This window comes from Mucor velutinosus (genome assembly GCF_035048745.1).
Source record: "Mucor velutinosus strain NIH1002 chromosome Unknown tig00001564, whole genome shotgun sequence".
Lineage (NCBI taxonomy): Eukaryota > Fungi > Mucoromycota > Mucoromycetes > Mucorales > Mucoraceae > Mucor > Mucor velutinosus.
The window spans coordinates 900,172-927,985 of record NW_027041906.1 but is presented as its reverse complement, the minus strand read 5'-3'; the positions used below and the strand labels follow the sequence as shown (position 1 = coordinate 927,985).

Genomic DNA, 27,814 nt, shown 5'->3' with positions numbered 1-27,814 from the left:
AATTTTCTGATCTAGGATTTCAAGTTCAGTTATAGTGCCATCGACGATTCATCTGAAACCATAATTCTGTGCTAAAATGGTGTCAATGATGATTCGAGTAGCAGGAAATAAATACGGCAGTAGATCGTAATTGGCATTTCTCTAACTAAAATTCCAAATATCTGTTTATTATATATTATGAAGGGGAATCAATCAGTCGTCCAACTAGCAGTAATCTTCATCCTCCGTATCCGATGTATGGCCTAGCACATCAGCCCACCCGAACGATCTTTCAATAGCTTCCTTCCATCCATTGTACATTTTTTCACGCTTGCGATCCGAAATTTGGGATATATATGTAGTTCGACCATCTTCGTTTACATGCTGAAGATCATCAATGCTCTTCCAAATGCCCATTGCCAAGCCAGCAGCAATAGCTGCACCGAGAGCTGTTGTCTCTCTCATTTCAGGTCGATCTACCTCTATATTCAGCACATCCGCTTGAATTTGCATACACACATCTGAATTTGAGACACCGCCATCCACCTTGAGTGACCGTAAAGGCTGCTGAGCGTCTTTGTTCATGGCTTCCAGGATGGCTCGAGTTTGGTAACAGACAGCCTCCAGTGTGGCTCGAGCAATGTGCTCTCGTTTCGTAAACTGTGTCAACCCACAGATAGTGCCTCGAGCATCATTTCTCCAGTAAGGCGCAAACAAACCGCTGAATGCTGTGACAAAATAGACGCCTGCCGTACTTTTGACCTTGCTTGCTAATTCATTGATCTGTTGCGCATTGTCTATAATGCCCATGTTGTCTCGCAACCATTGTATAGACGAGCCAGCAACAGCGACCGATCCTTCCAAGGCATACACCGGAGATTGACCATCAAATTGATATGCGACCGTGCTGAGCAGGCCATTCTTGGAGAACACAGGCTTATCACCAACATTGAACAACATGAAGCAGCCAGTGCCATATGTGTTCTTGGCATCACCCGTGCGGAAGCACTTTTGGCCAACCAATGCACTTTGTTGATCGCCTAGACAGCCACTGATAGGCACATTTTGAAGTGAGCCACTGCTGATTTTGCCATAGATGGAGGAAGAGGGCATGATTTTAGCCAGTTTGAGACCACCGAAACCAAAGAAGCTGATATAAATAGTTAGCATGAGTAACAAACAATGTAAAAGTGGATACATACTTTATTGCTTTCTCACTCCACTGTAGTGTGTTGATGTCCATCAGCATCGTGCGGCTTGCGTTTGTCACATCTGTCACCAGGACACCGCCATGATCAACACCTCCCGTTAGGTTCTATGCAGACAAAACAAATAAATACATTGCACACCATGCATGAACATAAAACAAACATACGTAAATTAGCCATGTATCGATTGTGCCAAACTGTAAGCGGTTGTTTTCATGTGCCTCTTTCACTTCAGGCACATGGTCCAACATCCATTTCAATTTAACAGCTGAGAAGTAGGTTGTGATGGGCAAGCCACAAATATCACGAAGGGCTTCAATACCCTGTTGTTCCTTGGGCAAGTGAGATTGATTAGCTAATTCTTGCACAGTGTGGCAAGTACGGTTGTCGCTCCAAACAATAGCAGGGCACAGCGGGTGTCCAGTTTCACTATCCCATGCGACAGTTGTTTCGCGCTGATTTGTGATGCCTACACATTCAATATTGGAAGCATCGTAGCCCATCAGTCCAAGCTTGCGCACGGCATGTTCGATACATGTATCGACAGAAGCCAGAATATCGTAGGGATCATGCTCCACCCATCTGTACGGTTGTGTGAGTCCTATGAACTGGGACCCACATTTTTATGTGAAAGAACGTACCCTGGATGTGAGTAGTGCTGTTCAAATTCCATTTGATGCCATGTTATGAGTTTGCCGTCTTGATTAAAGATGACGAATCGTGTGGATGTGGTGCCCTGATCAATGGCACCTATAAATCGGTCTTGAGTCATTTTTTTTTTAGAGTTTTTAGGTAATATCTGAAAGAAGGAAGAAAAGAAAGAACGGGAGAAAACATGCATTTAAATATGCTTGTGAGAATGAATTTCATGTGTAACAATCCAAACAGACAATGCAGCTTATAATTCAAATTAGTGTAAATGCTGAATTTTGATCAAGTTTATGGAGAAATGATGTAATTTTTAGCACTACTTTTAAATCCAATAAAGCTGTCAAAAAAAAAGGGAGAGAGAGAGAGAGGAAATGATGACTTTATAATGTAATATTTTATATATATAATAATAAAATAAAATAAAAAATAAAAAAAAAAAGTAGAATGCAAGTATATATAAAAATCATAGATTTAGGCTCTGACAGCACACAATTCAGGGTTGCAATGGCTGGTAAATGAGCTTTGCTCAGATTCTATTTGGAGAGTGGAGTGATGAACACCATATACATCACAGACAATATGCTGACCCTTTGACAAAACTTCGTCATAATTGCTGGCATTATGGTCGATGGTAATATGAGCGGTTAAAGAGTATTTACCGGGAGATAAGGTCCACACATGCAAATCATGCACGGCAATGACACCAGGCACATCCAACAGGGACTTTTCAATCAAATCAGGGTGAATATTTCCAGGCACACCTTCCATCAAGACGGCTAATGAATCCTTGACAAGGTGGTAGGTTGTGTACAAGACCAAAATCGAAAAGAAAAAGGTACACAAAGGATCGACAAATGTCATTTCGGGCTTGAAGATCAGGATGATGGATGAAACAAGCACACCTGGATGGGATTTGAAATGCTTAGACTTTCGGTATCATAACACATACGCACATCATCACGTTTTATCTTACCGACAGAGGCCAATAAGTCGCCAAGTACATGGAGGGCAGCAGCTCTAAGATTGATGTTGGTCTCCTAATCGTAAGGTGGATAAGTATGATGTCGATCTTATTCGGGGAATTACTCGAACCTTGTGAGTGTGATTGCTTGTCTCGTTTTCAATGTGGGCATGTTCCTCTTCATCATGCGAATGGCCATGATGATGTCCGCCCAACACATAGGCCAATCTACTCTCCCATTAATAATCATCGCCAAACAGACACTTCATTGCTTCCAACACTTACACAACGTTAACGAGAACACCAATGGTTGCTGTAATGCACATCTATCTCTATCTGTGAGTATAAAAGTCGTACAAATCACACCACCCAGCTTGTTCTTACCAATTTAGCATTAATGACTTGAGGATTTCTAATACGTTGAATGGCTTCATGGACCAAGAAACCTGTAAGCACCCAGATTGTCAATACGGAAACAAGAGCAGCGATAACCTCAGCACGATGAAAGCCAAATGTGTGTCCTGTTTCAATGCAACATTGACTGGTTAACTGAAATCCAGTCTTACAAAGGTAAATCCTATACTTACTCTTGGTTGCTGGCTTCTCTGCCAAGTAAATTGCTGCTAATGCAACGATGAAACTGGCTACATCTGATAATAAGTGAAACGCGTCGGACATCAAAGCTATAGTCAATTAACCCAAATAATGAAAAATTTTAGTTGTGATCAAACAAGAGCAGCACAGTAATATACTTTACCCAAAGAATTAGCAAAGTAGCCTGCCACCAGCTCGGTAGCAAAGAAACAGCATGCTAGACAGACGGCAAACCACAACTTTCTCTTTGTAGATTGAGCAGCAGAGCGATCTTTGAGAGTGTTGTTTGAACAATTTTGTGGGCTGCTGACTGTGTAAGAGACGACGGAGCCTCCTGTTGTATGTGTGTTCAACAGTGGCTCTCTTTCCAAGTTTTTAGTTGAATTCGACATATTCTTCCGGAAACTAGTTTTTCACTGTTGTTGACAAAAGAGAAAGAAAGGAGAGAGAGAGAGGGAGAGAAGGAGTAAAAGGATGAACTGAGGGAATTATATCTCATTTTTCAGCTGCACGTTGCGATTCAATATCAGCTGTGTATGTCTCTGTCCTTGCCTTCGCTCTCTTCCTCGCTCGCTCCCTCTCTTCCTCTTATGGTTATAAGCAGTAGCAACAGGCTTCGACATCATACAGCCTATTTTTTCCGATATCCAGTCATACTATCCAATCTGCTTGTTTTAGTCAAATCTAAAAATTAGGTCCCCAATAAGATCAAGGTGAAATGAAATTATCATGTCCAATCAATCGCATTGACATGCTGCTTGAAACTGGTTAGCAAGCAGGCATCATTTGATTGCTCATCATGTTTCAATGTCGCTTTGAATGGCAAGTGCTATTGACAGTGTAATGCTGCCTGTTCATTCATTCAAATGTCGAGATTCATTCGTTTCATTGTGCCCTGAATGAGACTCATCGAGTAATTTAACAGTGCATGGGACGTATTCGGTGTGAACGAGCTTTCTCCATGCTTGTACTACTGAGGCTTGTCACTAAGAGCTGCCAGATCAAGATCCATCAAATCATTTCACATGCCACTTCACCTGGCGCTGAGTGTCAGCTCATACACTGCCACCCGATAACACAGACTCTAGCATGGCCCATTGTTCCTAATATACTCCTTTGCGACATCTTTTGCTAGGATTGAAGAATCGTACTGATTCCAACGGTTTTTTTGATGCATGATGTAAAAATTTATTAGAAATTTATTAAAGAATGCCGCTTGAATTGATGCATCAATACTAAAAGATCACTCTTTTTTTTTAATTTAGGACAACAGGATACAAGAGCACTGCCTTGTCATCGATGACTCAAGATTACATACCATTCTTAATACGGTCATCCAAATAAAATCACCCAAAGCTTGATTTGTGGCATGTATATCCCCAAGCTTCGCATTTGGATTCGATATTTGCAGCAATTAAATCAAACAAATAGGAAACCCCCACAAAAAAGCGTAATACCGTAGCTAGATTGACCTATAGAATATCTAAATTTGCAATTCCCTTCTTATGAGCTTCACAAACATCGACAAACTTCATATTTGGATAAACAATACTGATATTGCCAGCCAACTGAACATTTAAACACTGGTCTCCACTTTTTGACCAGATTGGCCAAATGTTGATCAAAATCGACCTGTTTGATCTATTTTGTCACATTGGACTATGAGTTCTGTGATAATCCCCCCTATACTTCCTAATGCATTCTAAAAAGTACTCTTCAAGGCGCATCCAATGGTGCTAATTACTATACATGTTTCGAATAAACTTATTGAGCAAATCTGGAATACATGAAATGAGGTTTTTGGCAAAAATGTCGAGAGTTTACATATGAAAATCTCAAAAACCAAGTTTCAGCGGTTGCTTTGGATCAAGAGAAGCATTTTGATGTAATATACACCATAACAAAAGTCTTTGTTTTCAAGGTCAAAAACGCGATCGTTTGATTTTCGATAAAAATCATGAGGTATATCATTCATGGTTTTTGGTCGATTTTTTGACGATCCCAAAAAAAAAGTTGAGCAAAGATGTCAGAAAGTAGCTGCTAGACAAGAGCAATTGTTTGCCGCTATTCCGGCGGTCTAAAACGGCTTCTAGTGCGAGGAATTAGAGCTCAAGGTTTTCCAGATTTAGCTGTAATTCGTATGTTTTGGAGTAGTAGGAGGTATTGTAAGTATGCTGAGTACCCATATGTGATTTGATACCATTGATACCGATGTAGAGCATCCCAGAAGAGCTAAATCCACAGCTATATGTCAATTACATGAGAATCTCAAGTACTAGTGAAGGCTTAAAAAGTGAATTTTAATATGTATCCGCAAGATAGCAGGTCCAGGGACAACCGTTTGCTGTTAACATGTCTTGATTAGGTACAGTACATTTCTGAAAATATAAATAAGGTTTATTGTACAAGATTATCTAACGATTCTCATCTAGCGATTAAATTTTAGCCGCACTAGCATGATCGAAAGAAGCCTTAAACTCATCGACATGACACATTCTACAATCAGCGTTATTATCTTCGCACAAGATCAATCTTTGAAGCAAAGCGTCCGCACGCAAACCGTCTAATTTGGTATCTTGAGTTTGCATGTTACGCCATGCCCATGCACGGCTGTATTCGGTATCAATGCCTTCTACAATATCTCTAATTTTGAATCCAATAACTGGAATGAATCTGTACCCCATGTGTGAGTGAGTACTCTGGATTTAGTCGCCCAATTGATATACTTACTTGAGTCCATGACCCGAATCACCACAAGCTACTAGGAGATTCTTGTAGTCTGGATGAGGACCAATGACAAAATCGCCATCAATTGAATCAGAGTACCTTTTTTGCATTTTGGTGAGCACCTGCAAACACATTCACAATCTACATATTCACTCACCAACACACTCTTCCAAAGGAGATGTCTAGATTTGAAGTCTCAGGAAGAAATTTACCCATAAACTGACGGAACTCACGCAGAGCACCAATAGGAATAGTGTCTCCAGTATGTGTCACTTGCGTTCTAGGTACGGATACCTCGTCAGTGGCACGAGGATTAAGATAGCTAGCAAGATAAAAGGTTAAACACGCACTCTTTCAGACACCTAGAAGCGATAACTCACCCGCTGTGATGCTTGCCTATCTTCATCTTGCCATCTGCGTTGCAAGGGAAGCCATAGTAGCCTGTATTAGATAGATCACCACACCAGACAGGCAATTTTTCCCACTCTCTTCTCAAATGCTGTGGAGGCTGAAAGTGGATGACCTGTTGACCTGTTGCCACGACTTGTTTGTGCATGTCCACCACACCACTCGTCCATGATCCCGTAGTCAACAATACTCTATCACCGTAGTGGATCTTGCCATCTGCTGTCTTGATGCCTACCACTGTATTTGGTGATTTGGGATCGCAGTAGAGACTGTCCAAGCAGCCAGTGTCCATTCCAGTAACAAAATGGACATCCAGGTCAAGGCATTTGTTGTAAATGTGTTTCACAGCTTCAGACGAGTTGCACCAACCTATGTGTGTACAAACAAATAGTCAATCACTGTAGCACACATCATATCTCAAGACGATTACCTCCTTCCTTGTTCAAATAAGCTGTATTGAACCCATTCTCAACTGCCTTTTGGAATTGTGGGAATTTCTCAATGATTTGTTCTGGACTAATGAACTCTTCAATGAAATGGCCATAGCCTGCCTCACGAATGTTCTTCATACAATCTCTCTCAAAGTCTGAAAACTTGTCCTTGCCTGAGAACAGCAAGACGCCGCTTTGATGGAAAACAGGCTCCAGATTCTTTTCGGCTCTTTCCTTGTTCCATTGGCGCCACATACCAAATGCCTCGACCATCAAGTGCATGTACAGAGTGTCATTGGCATAATCCATGCGGACAATCTTGTTGATGTCTGTCGCATGGACACAGTCAGGCCAAACTGCTTCAAGTGTATGTTAGAGCACTTACCACAAGATGCTGCATCGTTAGCAGGAATTGCCTGTCTGTCAAAGACCCAAATGTCGTATTGATGCTTCAATGCCAAAGCATAAGCGGTGGATAAACCAAAGCAACCGCCGCCGACAATGATGATCTTGGACCCAGGTGCAGGAGGAGTATACTCAGTTGCCATATTAATTCAATGGTAGATGTGAAGAGAAAGCAGAAGAAATGTGTTCGATTCATTTCTCGGTAGAACTTTTTATACTCTGAATGATAGACCACCATCTATAGATTATCTGATCTGCCAACGGATGTTCAATTCAGCTACTGCTTATATAGTCACGAGAGGTTCTCGTTTGGTAAGACTGAATGAGGTTTCCATTCATGCAAGAAAAGCAGGAAACCCAATAAGAAGGTTTTCATTTTTCATAATCTCTCTGTCTCTCTCTCTCTCTCTCTCTCTCTCTCTCTTTCTTTCTTTCTCTCTTTTCTACTACTTGATATAATGGCTTTTGCTCAGCAACAAAGAAGACCCACTCACAGATTCACATCTAGCGCATTTTCATCTGAAGAATATTCCGACAGCAATGATCCAGCACAGCAGCCACAACAATACCATCATAATGGCTATCAATCCATGTCAGACTCTGACACAGACTGGCATGTAATTAGTTCAGCACTACAATCAACCTCGTCGCCTATATTCACATCAGAGACTGAATCCTATGCTTCATCTACCCGCATTATATCAGACACTGATTCAGATTTTGAGCATCAAAATTCCATCGCATTTCTACCCTCTCATGATGGCACTGGCACGTTTCTATTAGAGGACTCCTCAGACCAAAACACAACGACCAGTGCAAGCAATGCACCATCATCCGTGGAAGACGATGACTCTGATTCAGATGAATTTAAAAAGGCCATACATAGACTCATGGAGAATGGCTCCAATGAGGTCGACATAACGTTACCTCACGGCGGTATTACACCACCTTCATTCGCCATGAGCAACGATAATGATGTCCAGCCTCCCTCTTTTGTACCAACTGCAGCAGGCTTGAATTCTCAGAAATTAACAAATGGGGTGTCGTCAGCTGACGAAGTGAACAGCACATTATTGTCAGATGAAGCAGATAACGGTGCTACAAGGAGATATCATAATGATAATATCAAATTCACATCAAAAAGGCAAGTAAATCTTGATAGGTAACCGCTAGTAATATGCTATTTTGCAACCAAACATGCTAATCTCTTGTTTTGATTTGATAGAATACCAATTCACCATCCTGGTATCCCAGGCTCCTCAACATCTGCTGCCATTTTATCCATCGTTTGGAACAGCTTGAGAAGATTAAGAAACCACATTTTAGAGAATGATACAAACACTGTAGAAACGCTGAGTACGCTCATGTCTGAGGCCATGTTTGAAGGTTGCATGCCTTTCAGTTCACATCTACACATGGAATTCGATAACGGCATTCGACCCTCCTCTTCATTCTTTGAAGGAAATATTGCAATTTAAGCATATATACTCATTTCTCATATTACAAGCATATCATATCACATGAACCTTCTTTCTCTTTGCATAGCCTCATCATTACATTATATAGTGCAATAAATCTTGTCTTGCCCCACTCCTCGTTTTCCTGTACGCTTATTGTGCTGTAGTGTTTGTTGAGTTCCATGCAGATCAAAAAAGCTTAAACAAATAAATGGGACCGTTGCTAAAGATGGTCATATTTCATAATGTCATGGCAACGTCTTGCATGTGCGTGTGTGTGTCTGCGTGTGAAGCACAATGTCAAGGGGGTGGTGTATTTGAGACATCGATGGTTCTGTTGTACGCCAAATAGTGCATCGGATTGGCCAATTTAGATTTAAAGCCTAATTTAAACGGGGTACTAGGCAAGTCTAGCGCTAAATTACAACATGGCCAGTTAGATTGCAGATGAAGATTTTTCGGCAAATACGACGACACTCGAGCCTTATGAAAAGGCCTTTCTGGACATTAAACGACAACCCATGTGCTTGCAAAGAGGAACCATCGACCTTTTAGGGATCCAGATCGCCAAAGATCTACACTATGGGTGAGATGTCCAGCGAAAAGATTGCTCTGTCTTGGCTACATCCTGCAAGGCTCGACGTTTGAGTTGCTTTGTCTCGGGACCGACGTTACTCACTTCGGTAAAACATTCTGAAGCAGCCTCACGTTACTATTCTTGTTGGCTCAATCGCTGAGCGTAGCTATAATTATATTTTCCACAGAAAAAAACGTGAGATGTTCAAGTTTAAGGACTCAATTCAACATTTAATGTTTATTTACAACCTAAATTAAGGAGATATCAAACGCCCGGCTTTAAAATCACATTGGAAGAGGGGCTCTAAACCAAGAGTGCGTTCCCTTTGTGCAATAGTAACAATGAGCCTCACATCTATTAAATAAGACAAGATCCCCATCTCTCAAATGGCGCACGATACACAGGAGTCATTCCAGAGCATATTCTGTCTTTGATCTCGTTGTCAGAGTTGATTTGTGATGATGTGTAGGACCCAGTTTCAGGATTGTAGTGAGATAAAGTCATTCCTAGAGGTGGCGTTGAAGGACGCATTGGTAAATCTGATTGTGCTGTTTGTGGTGATGGAGCAGGTACTGCTGTTGGCGCTGTGCATGTTGTATGTGTAGGTTGGACTAGAATCTCTTCCATATGGTGATCTTCTGCCGGTGAAGGCAAGTAATCTTGTGTTAATGGATAAGAGGAAGTGGAAGGCAATGCATGCATCATACGCTTCACTGTGTCCTAACGTTTGACAGATGTGTCAATTCAAGTCTATGAAGGCCATGCACATCAATCATTACCTCTTTGTTCATATCGTAGTCATCAATTGTCTTTCTCTTCACTTGTTGATTTTGATTCATGTTGTTCAATTAGTCTTGTTTTAATTAAGAGAAAACAGAAGAGAAGAGAAACAGAGGAAAGTTTTTTAGGCCACATTTTTATATGTGTGGTTGATTCAGGTGCCATTGGTGCGCATTTCAAATATTTGATTCTTTGAATTAGTACATTTGCTCCTTGAATTAGGAGGTTTAGTGTGCGTAATACCTTTGGCACAACGTTTACACATGTGTAGAGCTCACAACAACCGATTAATTATCTCCTATTCGGGGAGTGCTCTTGCAGATAAGTATCCGTGGCTTCCATGAATATCAGAAAGTGTCACCATACCAAGATGTAATAAGGTCACCATACTGCAATCTGCCATACATGAACCTCTTGCTAGCACGGATTTTTGCTTTTCAAAGGTACAAGTCTAGCGACAACACACAATGATATACGTGCTCTAGTATGGCTCTAGTTTACGCACGTTTTCTTTTATAATTAGCTGTTCCTACTAATACACGCCCAAAACTGCAGTTTTTTGCTGCTTGCCATCATGCGAGGGCTCTATGAAGGGTCTACAACTGCGGACCTGCCTCTTTTGAGACGTTCCACATCGTTACCAATGGTATCAAATCACATATGGGTACTCAGCATACTTACAATACCTCCCTACTACTCCAAAACATACGAATTACAGCTAAATCTGGAAAACCTTGAGCTCTAATTCCTCGCGCTAGAAGCCGTTTTAGACCGCCGGAATAGCGGCAAACAATTGCTCTTGTCTAGCAGCTACTTTCTGACATCTTTGCTCAACTTTTTTTTTGGGATCGTCAAAAATCGACCAAAAACCATGAATGATATACCTCATGATTTTTATCGAAAATCAAACGATCGTGTTTTTGCCCTTGAAAACGAAGACTTTTGTTATGGTGTATATTACATCAAAATGCTTCTCTTGATCCAAAGCAACCGCTGAAACTTGGTTTTTGAGATTTTCATATGTAAACTCTCGACATTTTTGCCAAAAACCTCATTTCATGTATTCCAGATTTGCTCAATAAGTTTATTCAAAACATGTATAGTAATTAGCACCATTGGATGCGCCTTGAAGAGTACTTTTAGAATGCATTAGGAAGTATAGGGGGGATTATCACAGAACTCATAGTCCAATGTGACAAAATAGATCAAACAGGTCGATTTTGATCAACATTTGGCCAATCTGGTCAAAAAGTGGAGACCGATGTTTAAATGTTCAGTTGGCTGGCAATATCAGTATCTGTCCTAAACTGGAGACAATTGGCGCTTCTGAAGCTAGTAAGTGGCGAATGCGGATTAGAAACCCCCCCCCCCCCACAGTTTAGCGTAGATTATTTATCTTGCTTTTGTAACGAAAGCATGTTTCTGGGAGGCTTGATTTTTGGAAATCAACCCCATTTACTATTAAAGCTGTGCAGTAACAGTCAGTATTATTGTAAATAGCGGATGTTGTTTCAGTAAAAATAAATGTTTATTGATTAAATATGTATAAATGATTATTAATTATGGTTTGGTATCAACTTTGACTTTTTCATCGTTGCTACTATCACCTGTAGAGCCATTGTCGAAAGAGTCGTCTCTCTGAATCTTCTCTGTTTGGTAATGACCACCAGCGGCAGCACCTACTTCAGCACGGATTCTCTCAACATCATCATGATGTGCTTTGATGTATTCTTCGTAGTTCAAGTTTGTCACAATGAGAGGGCCGTGGAACACAACTTCAATTTCTTCTAAAGAAAGACCCTTGGGTTCTGGCGCAAACAAGAACATCCAGACAAGCATAACGAGACCGATAACGCCATATAAGACATAGGTACCCCAAGTAATCTTGTCCATGAGGATAGGAGTGACCTGTCCAACCAAGATATTACCAACCCAAAGGATTGCTGATGCCAATGCAAAACCTTTACTTCTGATTCTCAAGGGAAAAATTTCTAGCATTGAAAATAAGTACACGGTGTCATTCAAAGTATGATGATATGGATTCACGTACCAGCAATATAGATCCAAGCCACGGGAGCCCAAGTAGTAGCATAAAATGCAACAAAGATAAAAATGAATGCAATGACAGCATGCTCAGCAGAAGGGTTTGAACTCATGTTTATGACATGACTCAGCTGTTCTTCATTCCATTCAGTGTAACCAACACCACCATAGAGACCAGCCATGAGGAAGAAGCACGCACACATACCAATAGAACCAATGACCATCAATTTGATACGACCTACTCTATCGACTAGAATCATACCAGGCACGCAAAAGATAACCATGACAGCGTAGTCAATACCGTTAGCTAGTAATGACAATGAACCTTGAAGACCAGCTTGTTGGAACATGAATGCAGCGTAGTACATGATGACATTGGCACCTGTCAGTTGTTGGAAGATGGCAACAGAGCAGCCAACCCAAAGCACACGACGGTTTCTGGGATCTTTGATCATGCTTATATAAGAATCGACGGCGACGTTGTTCTCTAATTGAACGTTGTCCTTGATTTCGTTGAATTCTTGCAAAACGTAAGGGTGATTGACATCGCCTCTACCATGCACATAGGCTAGTGTTTTAATGGCTTCTTCGTGTCTGCCTTTCTCAACTAGCCACCTAGGACTACGAGGCAAGAGGAAGGGACATGAAGCCAAAAGGATAGCAGGTGCAACTTGAACCAAGTAAGGAATACGCCATGACCAGTCATTTTGAACGTAAATCGTGCCATAATCCAGCCATGCTGATATCAACATACCCGTATCTATTAGCACGGACGTGTTAATGCTTGCTAAATCGTTTTATATTGCGTAAAACTATGCATGCCTATCATCAATTGCTGAAAACCGATCAATCTGCCGCGAATCTCTTTAGGAGCAAGCTCTGCATTGTACATTGGTGCTATGAAAATCATTCTTCATTGTTAGATGTCATATCAAAAAAAGTTCACGGGCTGTCAAAGACCTACACAAGACTGAACAAGCGCCTACAGAGATACCAGAGATGAATCTGCCAACTAATTGCATTTCAATGTTGTGAGAAGCAGCTTGGAGAACGCCACCTACAATAAAAACTAATGCGAAACCACCAATACTGTCACGACGGCCAAAACGATCAGAGAGTACGCCTGCGAGCAAACAGCCAAAGACAGCCCCACAACCCATCAAAGAGTTTAGGGCGCCCTTAATTTCAGGTGTTAATGGATTAAAGTACTCCTGGAACTGAGGCATGGCCATCACACCACTCGTGACCCCAAAATCATAACCAAACAAGAAACCACCGATGGCAGAGAAGGCTGTTATGCTGCAGAGATGTTTAGTGTCTTGCACAGCCAATGTTTGGTGGCATCTACTTACAGGTATAATGTCAGACCGTAATCTGATTTGGCTGATCCTTGTGAGTTTTTATTCGAAGAAGGCGGTATAATCGGTGACATATGAATATAATGTAGATTTTTGATGTGCCAATTAAACAAACGAAGATGATGGCAAATGTTTAATTGTATTTATAGTTTTTTTTTTTTTTTTTTTGATTCTCTTTGATCGAGACCAAATGGAGAAATGTATATACGCCTTTTGGTTATACATATGGTCAGATGATGGCATTGGTATGAGCCAGTAAGTTTCTTTCAGGCGTGAAAATTAAGTTACAAGTACGGATCGTTTGGCTTCTTGGATTAACGATATTGTGTTCATTTCAGTGCGCCTCGAGGGAATACAAAGCATCTCTGCTTCATTTTATTGTTATTTAGCAACCTAAATCTATTCTCTATGCTTTCAAAGGCCATGTTGAGTAAAAAAGAATTCCATATATTGCATGACATAATGTAGCGACACCTTCATTTCGTAGATGAACTTAGAGTACGACACAAGGAAAGGTACCACAAACCCTAAGGCAACTAATTTATATGGGGAAATATACAATTACAGAATCAGTCAATCAAATATTCTCCTCAAAAGTTAAATCGCATTGTGAGAAAACAGAAATGTACTCACTATGGTATTACATAAGCTACTTGTAATCATAATGCATTCTAGTAACTAATTTTCATGTGTACATAGCTGTAGTCAAATAGCCCTTCTGAGAGAGGCTTTGTGATTTGTACCGATGCAATGCACTCTTTTAATTTTGTGATTTCAGATTATTGACTTTCCTCAAGTCTAAGCATAGGGTTTAGTAAATAGCGTGCAACTTGTTTAGTAACAGAAAAATACTTCGATATACCACTCCATTCTAAACGAGCTTGCATCAGTTATATTTAAATTAATTTTGACTAGAAGAATAAAAGCACGGTGTCTTTCTGCTCGCCTTCTTTTCGTTCAACTGTTTTCAGAACAAGTCAGTACATTAGAGAGGTATCTATCAAAGTTTGCTTCAATTGTTCATAGGCTTTATATTTAGCAAATGATGAAACCGTATATCTGAATACTACAAATAGTATTGCGCTTTTTAGAGACAAGGCTGGTTGCTTCTTTGCATCTGTAACAACAGCGGCTACCATAAGGAGGAATGGAATAAAGAGCTTTGCTGGAGCAAGTTTCACCCGACGTCCCTGTTCACAGCTGTGCTCTCTATGAGAACGCGTCTGTCAAGACCACAACCTCGTCTTTGCGTACATCTGAGATTTCCATCGTATTCTAACTGGGTCCTGTTGCGATTACCGATTTAATAAATCTGATTTCGAGGAGAGTGTCTTGGCCTTGATCCTTCCTGGAAGTTATATCCTCATTCTAGCTTCAGACCGAAATGTTGGACAAGCAGTGGGAGAAGCACAATCAGAATATACATTCAGTGGTCAGCAATTACGTTTGGTTTCCATTCATATTGATCCTTTTGACATCTTCGAATTAGCATTGATCAATATGCCTAAGTGTATCTTTAGAGTGGAAGATAGAAGAAGCAACGAGATCCAACTTAAGGCAATCCATCTTCAAATACAACAGGAAGGCACGTCTTTTGGCGATCATGGCACTGACGTAGGCTCAAAATCAAAGGTCATGGGCGGTACGGCTATAAATGATAACCCACTCATCAGTGCACCTCCGTTGCCATCACAAATGGGCACAACGCTGATCAGCTCAACACATTTGCCGCCACTTTCACCAGAAACTTCCCGGTGCCCATTATTAATGATTCTATTGTAGTATCTTGCCTTTTGCTGTGTGGTAAGTGTCTAACGTATTTATAAGGATTTTCAGCGCACTGATTCTATCATCCTTATCAGATTTTAAATATATATTGGTTATTTTGAAGAGCATTTGGGCCTTGTGTTTGGCTTCAAGAGTATCAAAACTTTGATAGATCCTCTCTATGAACAGCTGATGAGGACTAAAAAGAGATTAAATGCCAAAAAAAAAAGCAAATCATCCTGGGTAAATGCCTTTTTTTTGGGTATTTCTCCTTTCAGAAAGTTCTTTTCTTGTATATATATTCAAGTCTTCATATTTGTCTGCAATTATGACACTTGATGTTGGGAAATCGAGTGGTAAAGTGGGGTAAATCGACCGCCGTTTGGGTTTTGATATCAATAGAAGGCAAGATCCATGAAGAGGGATGTACATAACAACTCAGTAGAAGAAACTTCTTCAGCATGTCATGCCGTAGAAATGAAAATCCTCCATTTGATCATTCAACGGCTTAGGTAATATGATAATGTCCTCATCATTCTGTATTTCACAAACCTTATACTTGCCTTTGTTTACAGGGAAATTTTTTGATTGACTGATTCTTTAATTGTATATTTCTCCATACCATCTAGCTGGTTTAGAGCTTGTGATACCTTTTCTCATTTAGTACTCGCAAGTCGGGTATCCCCGAGGCAATATATACGAATGTTTGTGAGAAAATCATGTAGAAAAGTAAATAATCATGCTGATTATATTCCTTTTGTATCTCTACAACTTACACAAATGATCCTATACAGCGTTTGTAAGAGTATTTACTGGTGAAATAGGGGGGGGTATCTTGACGTCATGCATCATGGATGGCAACCAACAAACAATAGCAGTGCGTTTTCAGTGGATCGTACCAGAGGATAGTGTAAAGCACCATGATGCCGCGGGGGGGGGGGGAAGTGGTAGAAGGTCAATCGCAAGATACAGTTCAAGCTCAAGCCTTCATGTTACACTGAATTTAGTCAATGAATATAACTTTAACAGACGAAGATCTAGTATTGGAAGTAGTGTTGGTTGATTATCAGATGCGATATGCGCAAGTCTCGACCAGACTTGTATGCAATGTCGAGTAATACAAACAAGAAACATTATGACATTTGTATGACAAACATGAGCAGCAACCACATTAAACAACAAAACATGCATCTGTACCATATATCATCTTCTGTTACGTTTGACACAGTTTAATTGATATACTGCAATGATGGCATGATGGAGATGGCGATGGTGCTGGGTATGGGTTACACATTTCACCATTGGGCCACATCCACAACGACAAGGTTCAAGGAGTAGAAAGCAACTTCACAATGTGTAACTATGAGCGAGTATGCCTCGTTGCTATGGTGTGTCAATTCAAGGGCATGTTGTATATGGGTGTACTCGCATTGCATAGATGTGTCCATTTGGTAGTATTTATGCCATGATACGTGCCAAATTTGCTTGATTTTCGAAATCATGCAAGAAAAAGAGGGTTTCAACACTGGGAAAGTCTAGAAAAGAGGCTTTTGTTTTCATGTAAAAGTTTGCAAACAAAGCAACAACAAACAAGAAAGTAAACAAATAAACAACAATGGAAAATGTTAAATTTGATGGCAAATGATGAGCATTTAGGGAATCGAGTGCAAAATGTGGAGACATGTGTCATGATCCCAACCAAAGGGATGGTTGTCCCGAGCAAGAGCAGGGCAGCATGGTAGAGAAACGCACGCAGGCAGACCCGACTCACACTTACTAAAGCATCGAAAGTGTGGTTCCTCATACGAATACGCCCTCCCGGATTTTTGTTGTTGTTTGGGTTGCATGATGAAACACGGTTTTAATGAAAATGTTGATTTATTTTTATTTTGTTGAAAGAAACAGCATTGAATGAACATTTGTATATGAGAGAGAGAGAAAATAGACACATAAACTTGATATATGATAAAACTGATGATAGGATAGTTGTTGGAAGAATATATATATATATATATATATATAAAACGATACAGCAAGAAAGAAAGATATGAAAAAAAAGGCATGAACTATATGTATAAATGTGGGAGAGATTATATTGTTCCAGACCAATCGTACTCATTGCCGGATAAAGAGCAATTAGATGCCTTCATCTTCATATTTCTAGTGGGAGCATCGACGGACGGTTGAGGTGGAGAAGGAGAGCTGTACTTTTCTCCATTTGTATTACCTGAAGGAGAACCAACTCTTTTGTAGTGGGGCTGAGGCGTAGAAAAAGAATGCGTCGTACTATTCTCATCGTCATTGTTATTGCTTGTTGGAACGGCATCTTCCATAGTAGTATTGTCAGCATTGGTAGCAGAAGAAACAGCGGCAGCAGTGGATGCTGTAACATTGCCATTGGGAAGAGGCATACCAGTCATGGAGGCTTCCGTTTTGATCTGTTGTTGTTGTTGTTGTTGTTGTTGTTGTTGTTGTAACATGCTACCTGGTATAGTAGGCGAATTATTACCATTTGCGTTATGATTATGGTATCCAGAGAATCCGGAAGAGACACCAGCGGCAGCAGCGGCCACAGCAGAAGGAGAATACATGGATCCATAGGGCGAATGGGCTGGGCCATTGTGGTGGTCGTACATGGAGTTCATGGTTGCGTGGTTTTGTTGTGGAGGTATTCTATTATGCTGGTGAGGATGATGATTATGCTGTTGTGATGGATGGCTACTACTATGATTACTGTTGTGATGATGATTTTGGTATTGATGATGAACGTCTGCACCGCCTGCAGCCGTGTAAATATCATAATTTCCAGCCAAGTAAGGGCTACCACGAGGAAATTCTGCGCTGTGTCTATTACTATTTACATGTCTTATTCCTGCGTTGGCTGCTGTGGCTGCTGTACCGTTTCCATAAGCATAATTATGATTGTAATAACCAGCATTGCTATAATTGTGGCCCATAGAAGATGTGGAGGATGAGCTCGCAGTAGCAGATAATTGTTGGTGAGGGAATACTTTAGCATTCATATTGGAGTCCATTGATAATGAGCGAGAATCACGATGGAAGCGTTTGCTGTTTCCATTGCTGTTTCCAAACGTACTACTGTTATTGCCACCAAAAGGGCCCCAAGCACCGTCGGGACGATAAGGATTGTTAGCTGGGTCACTTCCAGATCGATTGGCGCGGCCGCGAACAGCCATAGTAGACTTGGATCTTGCCTCAGCCTCAGCAGCGCGGTAATCTACCTGCCAGTAAGAGCCCTTGCCAGGCTCATTGATAGGGCGAGGTACACGAACAAAGCTCTTGTTCAAGGAGAGGTTATGACGAATTGAGTTCTATAGAGAAAGAGAGAAATAAAGTTAAAAATCAAATGACATTTGAAACACTTGAAGCGAAAACGTACTTTCCAACCTGTGCCAGCAGAACCATAATAAGGGTAATGATCAATGACCCATTGATAAATTTCACTGAGAGTAAGCTTCTTTCGTTCGCTATTCTCAATGGCGTACTTGATCAATGTAGCGTAAGAATAAGGGGGCTTTCCTTCTGTGTTTCGTTCTACGTGAATGTCTTTGGTAGATAATGTTCTGTGTTTATTTGATCTACTGCGTTCAGTTGATGCAGATGGCGATGGTGTTGGCTGACCGTGATTGTGATGATATTCATCGTCTTCGTTATAGGACAAATCACAGGAGTCTTTTGGAGAGTAGCCGCTCGAGTTAGTGGGATGTGGGTTGTTGGTATTGATCCAGGAAGACGACGCGTTTGGAGTCGTATCGGCATATGACATCGTTGATCTACGACTAGAAGAAGTATCATCCATTGGATACGCAATGCCAGCTTCTGAATTCATAATATGATTAAAGTTGATTGGTGGAAGTTGAGCAGTAGTTACAGTAGTGTTTGTTGATGCTGAAGCAGGCAGATTGGAATAGTTATTGTTATTGCTGTTGTTATTGTGAATACTGCGATCAAACCAATCGTAACTTGAATTATATGCGTTGTTTGTTATATTTTGAAGCTCTGTCATTTACACAAGTCAATGTAAATGTGATTGATATGAGTGAGAAAAAGTATGTGGGAGAGAGAGAGAAAAAGAGAGAGAGAGAAAAAGAGAAAAAGAGAGAGAGAGAGAGAGAGAGAGAGAGAGAGAAAGAAGAAAGAAAAGCGTCTTGAAAGGAAAAGGATTAGAGCCAAAATATAACAAGAAAAAAACGGGTTTAAATACATTATATAAATACGGCCATCATGTGGCTTACTGTAAAAATGAAAAAAGTGAGTTTGAGCCCTCTCACTCTTGTCCCCTTTCTGTTTGAAAATCTGTTTCCTTTCTCACTTGATATAACCATTTTAAAAAGGCATCATCGGCTGACAATCTCATCTTTCAAGGTACCTAGATTATGCCCGTTTCATTTTATTTTCCTCTTACAATGCAATGCTTTCATTCAGTATGATAGGAACCGATTGTATTTGACAAGATGCTTCTTGATTTCATCATCTTGGACCATGCTTTTTCTTGATACACGCACAACAACAGCAGCTAGTGTCCCAACCGGAATGAGACTCCCGGTAACTACTCATTTGGTAAATCCTAAAAATAATAACTATCCTCATTAAATTTTAATACACTTATCCTCCAAAAGAATAAGCTTGTGAAATATTAATGTATACTTTTATGTGTTTACATGAAACTTCACAGGAAAAAACAAAAAAAAAAAAGGATCAGCATTATATAATAAATAACAGATCTTGTATCTAAAGTGTTTTTTATTGTTTGGATAACAAATCCAAAATATATCAAGCTTGTATATAGTAAAATGGTACATTTACTTTTTTTCAAGAAACCCCAATAAATCAGATGATGATCTACTTCTTTTGAGTGATAGTCATTTTTCTTGATTGAAATAGAATTGTCTAACATATGGAAAATAAGAAAAGTGTTTCATATAGATCTAACAATATACACAAAATGAAGTTGCACTACCCAGGCTATATAAAACCCACTCGATAAGATTTTATTACTTGCCTTTCCTTTATATGCAAACCACAAGAAGGAAAAAATTCGCTTCGGAAGACCACCCGATGGGTAAAAATAACATACAAACAATAACAATAACAACATTTCATGTGTAACTCTTGATGATGCTGATAGTGATTCCAGTGTAACCATTTCTTCTATTTGTTGGCTAAAATAAACAACATGGATTCATCTCGCCCGCCAGCCCCCCCTCTTTCTTTGACTCTCTCATCATATGAAGTATGACAAATATTAGAAAAACAATAACAATAGTTGTGTGGTCAATGCTTTTCATGTGCAATCAATATGGTAAACTATTTCATCAAAGTGAAGAAATTTCTTTCTGGGAACTGCAAATTGTCAAATTCAAAATAGAACCCTAATGATCAAAGGCTTATCCAAACATTTGCGCATTTTGGTCTATTCATGCGTTGGCAGATCAGGTACCTGGTTGCTAGGGAAGAATTCAAGTTCCGTCATTCGGATGCATGCCAAACCTGATCTCGGTTCCTGGTTGCTATGGGATCAAAATTTCAGTGGCATTTACTACTCATCTCTTAAAACCGAAAAAAAGCTGTCAATGGGAAGCGCTTGTATATTTCGCTTGTATCCTGAGAAACGTAGTGTTACAGGAATCAAACACAATTATCTTGCTATTAAGCTCTGAAGCGCATGATCCTGCCACGGCTGCCATTAAAAATAAGACTGATGATATGCTTAAGCTAATTCGTTGTTTTTCTCACACTGATTCAATTACCTATCACCTAAGCTACCTTTTTTTTTTACTCTTTTCTTTACCGCAACCCTCTTTTAAGTCAAGGTGTCATGGCAGTATTAACAAAAGAGCAATTGTCCCAAGTAAGTGGTATTTCTTGGCCGGATGCCATAAAGCATACACACTCACATCCCCTGTAGTTTGAGAGAGATGGGTACATGGCTACAATTCCAAAGTGATGCACTTATGCTAACAACTTTCGCATGTTTGAATGATACATACCACATAGATGTTTAGTCATTCCCAACTTCTTTTCAGACGACAAGGCACACGAATTGAAACAGAAGGCAGAGAAGCTTTTGGCAGAATTTTCATTGGAAGGACATCCAATGACCAAGTTTAGCACTGGCACCAACGAGAAGAAGCATGTTGGTGATAATTACTTCTTAGATTCCGGAGACAAGATCCATTTCTTTTTCGAGGAGGGAGCATTCGATGATCAGGGCAACCTGAAGATACCCAAAGAGAGAGCCATCAATAAAATTGGACATGGATTGCACATTTTGGATCCAACATTTAAAGATTTCTCCATCAATGACAAGATTTCCACTATGACTCGAGAGCTTGGATTCAAATCACCTCAAGTGCTCCAATCAATGTTGATTTTCAAAGTTTGTTTTGTGTATACATGTATTGAAGTATGATCATGATACTGACCTACTATAAATAGCAACCTTATATTGGAGGTTTAGTACCCTCACACCAAGACTCATCATTTCTATATACAGAGCCAGTATCTGCAACTGGATTTTGGTTTGCATTAGAAGACTGCACAGAAGAAAACGGTTGTTTGTGGTTTGTTCCTGGATCGCAACAAGGTAAATCATGCACACAAACAAATAAATCATGCAAACAATAACATGTACATCATCAGACACACCCATTAGCAAGAGATTCGTACGTAATCCTCATGGACCAGGTACCGTGTTTGTAGGCGAGGATAGCCCAGCGATTGATGAATCAAAGTATGTCAAATGCGAAGTGAAAGCTGGATCTTTGGTCTTGATCCATGGCAGCGTTGTGCACAAATCGGCTCCAAATTTCTCTGACAAGTCAAGATACATCTATACCTTCCACTGCATTGAGGGCGATGCTTTTTATCCAAAGGACAATTGGTTACAACCTACTGACAGCAAGCCTTTCACATTTGTCTAAGCATATAATAAACTTTGGCAGATTCTTACAGGAAAAATATTACTTAATCTCAATTGGTGGGACTATGGAGTTATAGAGGCAGTCATCGTATGCAAAATGTTAGCCTACCACCAAATTATCACAGATCCATTGCGCTTTAAGCTGCCTAGCCTCAACATGTGGCTACTATCGCTTATATGGATTCAAATGTTTTGATGAATTTTCAGTATAGATCGACTAGCCAATCTATCTTGCTACGCTCAATGTCGGCAATTCAAGCTAATCGATTGTCATTTCAAATTCATGATCCCTATTTAATCAGCATCGCAATCATCATTGTCATCATCAGAAAGGTATTTGGGCCACCCGCTAAAATCAATACAAACCCAGCTTACTTTTTTCTGTTCAAGATTGGACAGATTTTGTCTTTTCTCGACTTCTATAATCTATTTTATGAGATTCGACTATGCAAATTGCGATGATCACCTTACACTTTCTAATACACCCTTGAAGTACTTTTCAATGCGCTTCCAATGGTGCTGATTGTAGTAGGTGTTTTGAATGAAACTATTGAGTAATTTGGTACAATATGAAATGAAGTTTTTAGCGAAAATAGCCATATTTTGCATATGAAAGTCTCATAAAAGTAGTTTCAGAGGTTACTTTGGATCGAGAGAAACATTTTGATTCTATACATATCATAGTAAAAGTCTTCATTTTCAAGTTGAAAAATGCGATCGTTTCATTTTTGTCAAAAACCATGAGGTACCCCTCATGCTTTTTAGTCGATTTTTGACCATGTTTTTTCTTGGCTCAAAAAAGTTGAGCAAAGGTGTCAGGAAGTTACTGCTACTCGAGTACAATTGTTTGGCGTCATTCCGGTGGCTCAGAAAGGTATACATGTTCAAGATACAAAGGCCTAAAATCTGTCCAATTTGGTTGTATCTTTGCTGTATAGCTTTTATTTACACGGCATGAATCACATTTTTGGTAGCTGCAATTTACTGGAAAGACAGTTATGTAGTTTGAGCAATTTTTAATTCGAATAGGAGGCACATTGATTTTGGTAAAGCTGATTTATGCAAATTTTGATGCGTTATGTTGCTGGTAAGCTTATTAACAATGGAAATGAAAAGCCGAATTTGCTGCTTGAATACTATGGTTTTGCACCTTTGTTTCGCTACGGTAAAACCGCCATTAAAACCAATGCTATCAAGTATTGGATTCAATACCCGATTACCATGGCTTTGCACTTTTGCTTCGATGCGGTAAACCCTCTCTATAAACTAATGCTATCAAGTGTTGAGGTCGCCTTCTTCTTAGCTCTGAAATGAAAGTGGCAGGTGCTCTCGATGGTTTTGTTGCTCTAGATGGTCTCAATGCAGTTCTTTGTTTGGCGTAGTTTTGGGCACGTTTCTGAAACAAAAAGTACATAAGGTTCGTTCAAATGTTCGTTTTCCAATTTTTTTTTTGCTTTATTTATCAAATCTCTCTATTTACTCGACAGAAATCACATTTTCGAAAATTGAAATCTTGAGGTAGAGCAACTCTACAGGTTGTACAGCTTTTAGCTTGAGCATGAGGCATGACAATTTGATTTGATTTTAAGAAAAGGTATTTCATATACTTTATGCAAATTGTGGTGCTTGATGTTCTTGTATATATACTAAATTGCTGATCATTGAAACTCAATTCATCATCCCCTGAGTGAAGGGTGTAGTGCATTAGGTCAAGATGCGAATTTTTTTTCGTTGTCTCCCTTTTTTTTTCACATTATTCCTGCGTCAAGATGGAACAACGTATCCAGCAGTTTCACGATGATACAAAAACTATACCAAAACCACCTACAGCAAAGACTGTAAAGCAAATGAACACACTGAAAAAGTTCATCTTCAAGAACCAGGTGAGCTCGTGCATCTCATCCTAAATAGTGAAATCATTAAAACCAGACAACATGAAAGGACTATAGATTTTCGGACAAAGAGAAGAACAAACTGTTTGCATGCATTGAGGCTTACTTTACAGTCTTTGATAGAAGGTATATTGGTCTAGATTGCTTCCGTATTCCATTGATTTAGCGTCTAATGTGCCTTTCAGTGGCTTGACAGATAAAGTAAGCTCTTTCCCGCTGATCGAAGACAGCTTAAAAGTGCCATGTTTCACAACCAAGCAAAAGAGTCAGCTTTTAAAGTGGTATGATGAAATTCTCGCTAAAGAAGGAGGAGAGAGTCAAGATGCTACGAAAGCGGCAGATAAAGACCATGACGATGATGAGCCAAATTATGATGATTTCGATTGGGATGCCTTTGAAAAGGAGCAAGATGTTTAATAAAGGAATTAGATGTAAAATATTACAATTACAAGAGAATGGTTCTGAAAATTAGAAAAATTAAGAGTAAAAGAGTGATGATGATATAAATGTATATATAGAAAAGGTATGCAAAAGCAGTGGAACAGGAAGAGGAGGAAGAAGCTATAGAAAAATTTAAACAATGGGTTGGATAGTTGAATGCTTTTTTTCGGTCATACTTGCAGGTTTGTTTTTTTGTTGCCAAACACCATGCTCATCAAATACACGCATTGCCCGGAGACGAATGTCGAGGCCATCGACATACATAAAGAACCACATCATCCATTTTTTGCCTAGCGGATGAGGCTGCCAGTTCAGATATTCGTATATGCGAGCGGCATCTGCTGTATGGATTTGTGTATTAAAGAGGTCAAATGTTGAGTGATTCGTGAAGCCAAACATGTACCGCATAGATGCCTCTTGAATGTAGCGTAAATAAGTATCCCATGCAGTGTATGTAATGTCTACAAAAGTGCACATAAAAACGAGTTAGTGTAACTAGCATCTAAATGAGGTAAATTTATATTTAAACTTTACAAATGGCAAGTACGACATCAATAGAGTAATGGAATCTTGTGAACAGAATCATCAGGATGCCAGCAGTAGCTACAGAGTAGAGCAACCAGCTAAATGGTCTACGAAGTCTTGAGTGGACTCTCCAAATCATACAGCAGGACATCATCATGGAGGTGTGGCCCGAGAAAATGTTGTCTGTACATGTTAAAGCGGTTCCGCCGATAACCTCCATAATGAACCCAAATCGTTGAGCCACAGTGCCAGTTAATTCAATCTCTGGAGGGCGGCACTCATCAATGAGAGAGGAAGGAAGTGTGGTAACGAGTAATGTAATGCCTCTGAAAACGTAGATGAAACCCATGATGAAGGCCCATCTTCTAAGGATCATGAAACGAGTGGTCCAATCTGGTGATTGAATGGCGAAACCAGCAACCGTGTAGACAATAGTGGCCGTTAGCAAGTAGTTTACTATTTGTGTATCTGCAACGAGAGGAAATGCATCGTGCAAGAGATCACGCAAGGGGTGCTAAATAGTGTAAAACGGACATTTGTTAGTACACATCCTCTTTTCCTCTCTTTCTCTTTCCTTTTGAAACATACCTTGCTAATAGCAGGGCCAGCATGGTATCTGATGTCGCTCAATTGAGCCATAAATGTCTCTATGAAGCCGCAAAGAACAAGCCATGCGGCAAGCATTAAAAGTCGAAGAAATTCATGATTCAAGAAAATGTCTCGAACATCTTGAAGCCGTCTGATCTTCACTGGTGGTGCTAGTCGTAATGTAATGAATCCAATGGTCTGTTTCTCGGGAGCTGATATCGCTACATAGGCTGGTGATTTTTTTGCTCCAATGTCATGTAAGTTGTCGGCAAGGAATAGTTTGAGAAGACGTTTGGGATGCATCATCATCATCGAAAGCAAGCGAAGGAGGGAAAAAGAGTATTGGGGATCAGGAAATATGTCTTTTAAATATGAAATGTCGCACAAGAGTGTCTTTTCAGGATCCACAAAGGGGTTGCTACTGTGATCTTGACCTGATTTCATCTGAATTTTGGATGTGTGTGTGTGTGTGTGTGTGTATTTGTGTGATTAATTGACCAAGGAGTGAGTGCTTGTTTCTTTTTTTTTCTTCCTGTTGAGAAGTGTGTATCTATACGTTGTAGAAATCTCGTTAGACTAAAAGTGCCACAAGTGTCTCTGTGAGTGGAAGAAAAACGGCAACCTCTCCCATCTCTGGATGGAGGGCTTTTATACAGACATAGATATGATATACATCTTCTCTGAAACTACTACCTAGTTTGCGGGCATGCCGCTACTTGCATGGTACGGATTTCGGATACTTTGGCAGCCATTGCAGTCAACAGCATCCATTAGTAAATAATGTACATGTTCATAATATGATTTACCAATGGCGAAAATTAATGAAAAGCTGCTGCTTTTAATAGCAGGCACCAATCAAATATCTTGGTACAACGGTAACCCAAACACTACTTTTTCGATCCAAATGTTTGAAACTCTCGTTCTATTTTTGTGATCCCACCACTCGCCAAACAAGACACCAGGTGGATCGACCTTTTTATATACAGAAAATACACAACATCTGATCTCGAGTCTAGTTTGTGCTTATAAAAGAAAGAGGAGAGGGTAGGAGATGGAAGGTAAAAAGACAAAGAAATTAGAAGATAAGGGGGGGGGGGGACAGCTCACGCTGAAAATCTGCAAGCAAGACCGAGTGTGCATGAGATAAATATATAGCATATATTGCTGCTGGTGTCAAGTAACCCCGAACAGGTATTACTGCGCTGGTAATCCAATGTGAATGAAGGCTATATATATATATATATATATATCGATGCCAACGGGAGACGGGGCGGGGAACGATCCATTTGATGATACCTCTTCTGGACACTTTTGATCCAGGTATAGTATATAATTAGATATACAGAAACACATACCACACTGAGCCAAGATTTACCTCAATATGGTATATTACATATAAATATACAACGTATTTAAGCAAAAAGAGCTGCATAATTAATTGAATCGAATTTGAAGACTTGATCTTAATTAATAACAAACGTATATTTAGATTTAAAGTGGTGCAAATGCTGCGCCGTAATAAGCCGCACATGGAGAAACGTGTAGATCAAGGAATGATTTAGTTCACACACACACACACACACACACACACAAGAGTCGAATCTACAGATGCAATTAAGAAACGTAGATTTATTTAATCAACTACGACAAATGCCAGAGAGGATGCAAACTTGGCGTTTACTGTTAATGATGCGCGAATCTTTAAAAATCACTGCGCAGTATCACTCATGCATCATGTCGAGATCCCAAAGTTTTACAATGAGGCGAGTACAAGCAGAAATATAGCATCAGGTTATGCGTTTTACCTGGTATTTGCATATCCTGCAGTTTCCTCGCAGTTCATAAACGCGGCCTTAAATATATACTTGGAGACGCCATGGCAGTATTTGAAAAGCGAAAACGAGAATATAATAATGGCTAATCAGTGAATACATGTAGTATTAGGTACAAGAACACGTCGATACCAGAGGATAGAGTGATTGCAGCAACCATTAATGTATGAAAAGCGCAAGTACTAAACAGTATTCAATAACTAGCAGGCAGTTAGTAAATACCTTGTCCAAATGCACTATAATTTTT

The 27,814-nt window shown here is 39.8% G+C and overlaps 10 protein-coding genes across 10 annotated transcripts; 3 read left to right on the top strand and 7 right to left on the bottom strand.

Annotated features, from left to right (window-relative positions):
* Nucleotides 1-204: 204 nt before the first annotated feature.
* On the bottom strand, nucleotides 205-1,959 carry ATC70_010578 (uncharacterized protein; the record flags this gene model as incomplete). Its single annotated transcript, XM_064829791.1, has 4 exons — nucleotides 205-1,129; nucleotides 1,182-1,294; nucleotides 1,355-1,769; nucleotides 1,829-1,959. The coding sequence occupies 4 exons, from the start codon at nucleotides 1,957-1,959 to the stop codon at nucleotides 205-207; spliced, it is 1,584 nt and encodes a 527-aa protein (XP_064682293.1).
* A 350-nt stretch (nucleotides 1,960-2,309) lies between these two features.
* FMP32_3 (Protein fmp32, mitochondrial) lies at nucleotides 2,310-3,785 on the bottom strand (the record flags this gene model as incomplete). The annotated part of the gene is made up of 7 exons (XM_064829790.1): nucleotides 2,310-2,740; nucleotides 2,812-2,875; nucleotides 2,931-3,027; nucleotides 3,085-3,125; nucleotides 3,184-3,320; nucleotides 3,387-3,482; nucleotides 3,557-3,785. 7 exons carry the CDS (start codon nucleotides 3,783-3,785, stop codon nucleotides 2,310-2,312), a joined length of 1,095 nt encoding a protein of 364 aa, XP_064682292.1.
* Nucleotides 3,786-5,828: 2,043 nt separating this feature from the next.
* On the bottom strand, nucleotides 5,829-7,507 carry HRT1 (RING-box protein hrt1; the record flags this gene model as incomplete). The annotated part of the gene is made up of 6 exons (XM_064829789.1): nucleotides 5,829-6,066; nucleotides 6,124-6,219; nucleotides 6,278-6,442; nucleotides 6,501-6,897; nucleotides 6,959-7,288; nucleotides 7,345-7,507. 6 exons carry the CDS (start codon nucleotides 7,505-7,507, stop codon nucleotides 5,829-5,831), a joined length of 1,389 nt encoding a protein of 462 aa, XP_064682291.1.
* Nucleotides 7,508-7,822: 315 nt separating this feature from the next.
* Nucleotides 7,823-8,842, top strand: ATC70_010575 (uncharacterized protein; the record flags this gene model as incomplete). Its single annotated transcript, XM_064829788.1, has 2 exons — nucleotides 7,823-8,526; nucleotides 8,590-8,842. 2 exons carry the CDS (start codon nucleotides 7,823-7,825, stop codon nucleotides 8,840-8,842), a joined length of 957 nt encoding a protein of 318 aa, XP_064682290.1.
* A 913-nt stretch (nucleotides 8,843-9,755) lies between these two features.
* AOS1 (E1 ubiquitin-activating protein aos1) lies at nucleotides 9,756-10,237 on the bottom strand (the record flags this gene model as incomplete). The annotated part of the gene is made up of 2 exons (XM_064829787.1): nucleotides 9,756-10,118; nucleotides 10,178-10,237. 2 exons carry the CDS (start codon nucleotides 10,235-10,237, stop codon nucleotides 9,756-9,758), a joined length of 423 nt encoding a protein of 140 aa, XP_064682289.1.
* A 1,501-nt stretch (nucleotides 10,238-11,738) lies between these two features.
* Nucleotides 11,739-13,653, bottom strand: rga8_2 (Rho-GTPase-activating protein 8; the record flags this gene model as incomplete). The annotated part of the gene is made up of 4 exons (XM_064829786.1): nucleotides 11,739-12,169; nucleotides 12,229-12,981; nucleotides 13,186-13,520; nucleotides 13,574-13,653. 4 exons carry the CDS (start codon nucleotides 13,651-13,653, stop codon nucleotides 11,739-11,741), a joined length of 1,599 nt encoding a protein of 532 aa, XP_064682288.1.
* A 3,783-nt stretch (nucleotides 13,654-17,436) lies between these two features.
* Nucleotides 17,437-19,373, bottom strand: SNQ2_7 (ATP-binding cassette transporter snq2; the record flags this gene model as incomplete). The annotated part of the gene is made up of 2 exons (XM_064829785.1): nucleotides 17,437-18,678; nucleotides 18,747-19,373. The coding sequence occupies 2 exons, from the start codon at nucleotides 19,371-19,373 to the stop codon at nucleotides 17,437-17,439; spliced, it is 1,869 nt and encodes a 622-aa protein (XP_064682287.1).
* Nucleotides 19,374-21,185: 1,812 nt separating this feature from the next.
* ATC70_010571 (uncharacterized protein) lies at nucleotides 21,186-22,290 on the top strand (the record flags this gene model as incomplete). The annotated part of the gene is made up of 5 exons (XM_064829784.1): nucleotides 21,186-21,218; nucleotides 21,276-21,289; nucleotides 21,365-21,746; nucleotides 21,806-21,953; nucleotides 22,010-22,290. The coding sequence occupies 5 exons, from the start codon at nucleotides 21,186-21,188 to the stop codon at nucleotides 22,288-22,290; spliced, it is 858 nt and encodes a 285-aa protein (XP_064682286.1).
* A 1,768-nt stretch (nucleotides 22,291-24,058) lies between these two features.
* On the top strand, nucleotides 24,059-24,598 carry ATC70_010570 (uncharacterized protein; the record flags this gene model as incomplete). The annotated part of the gene is made up of 3 exons (XM_064829783.1): nucleotides 24,059-24,172; nucleotides 24,231-24,307; nucleotides 24,367-24,598. 3 exons carry the CDS (start codon nucleotides 24,059-24,061, stop codon nucleotides 24,596-24,598), a joined length of 423 nt encoding a protein of 140 aa, XP_064682285.1.
* A 156-nt stretch (nucleotides 24,599-24,754) lies between these two features.
* Nucleotides 24,755-26,179, bottom strand: ATC70_010569 (uncharacterized protein; the record flags this gene model as incomplete). Its single annotated transcript, XM_064829782.1, has 3 exons — nucleotides 24,755-25,083; nucleotides 25,157-25,661; nucleotides 25,736-26,179. The coding sequence occupies 3 exons, from the start codon at nucleotides 26,177-26,179 to the stop codon at nucleotides 24,755-24,757; spliced, it is 1,278 nt and encodes a 425-aa protein (XP_064682284.1).
* Nucleotides 26,180-27,814: the final 1,635 nt, after the last annotated feature.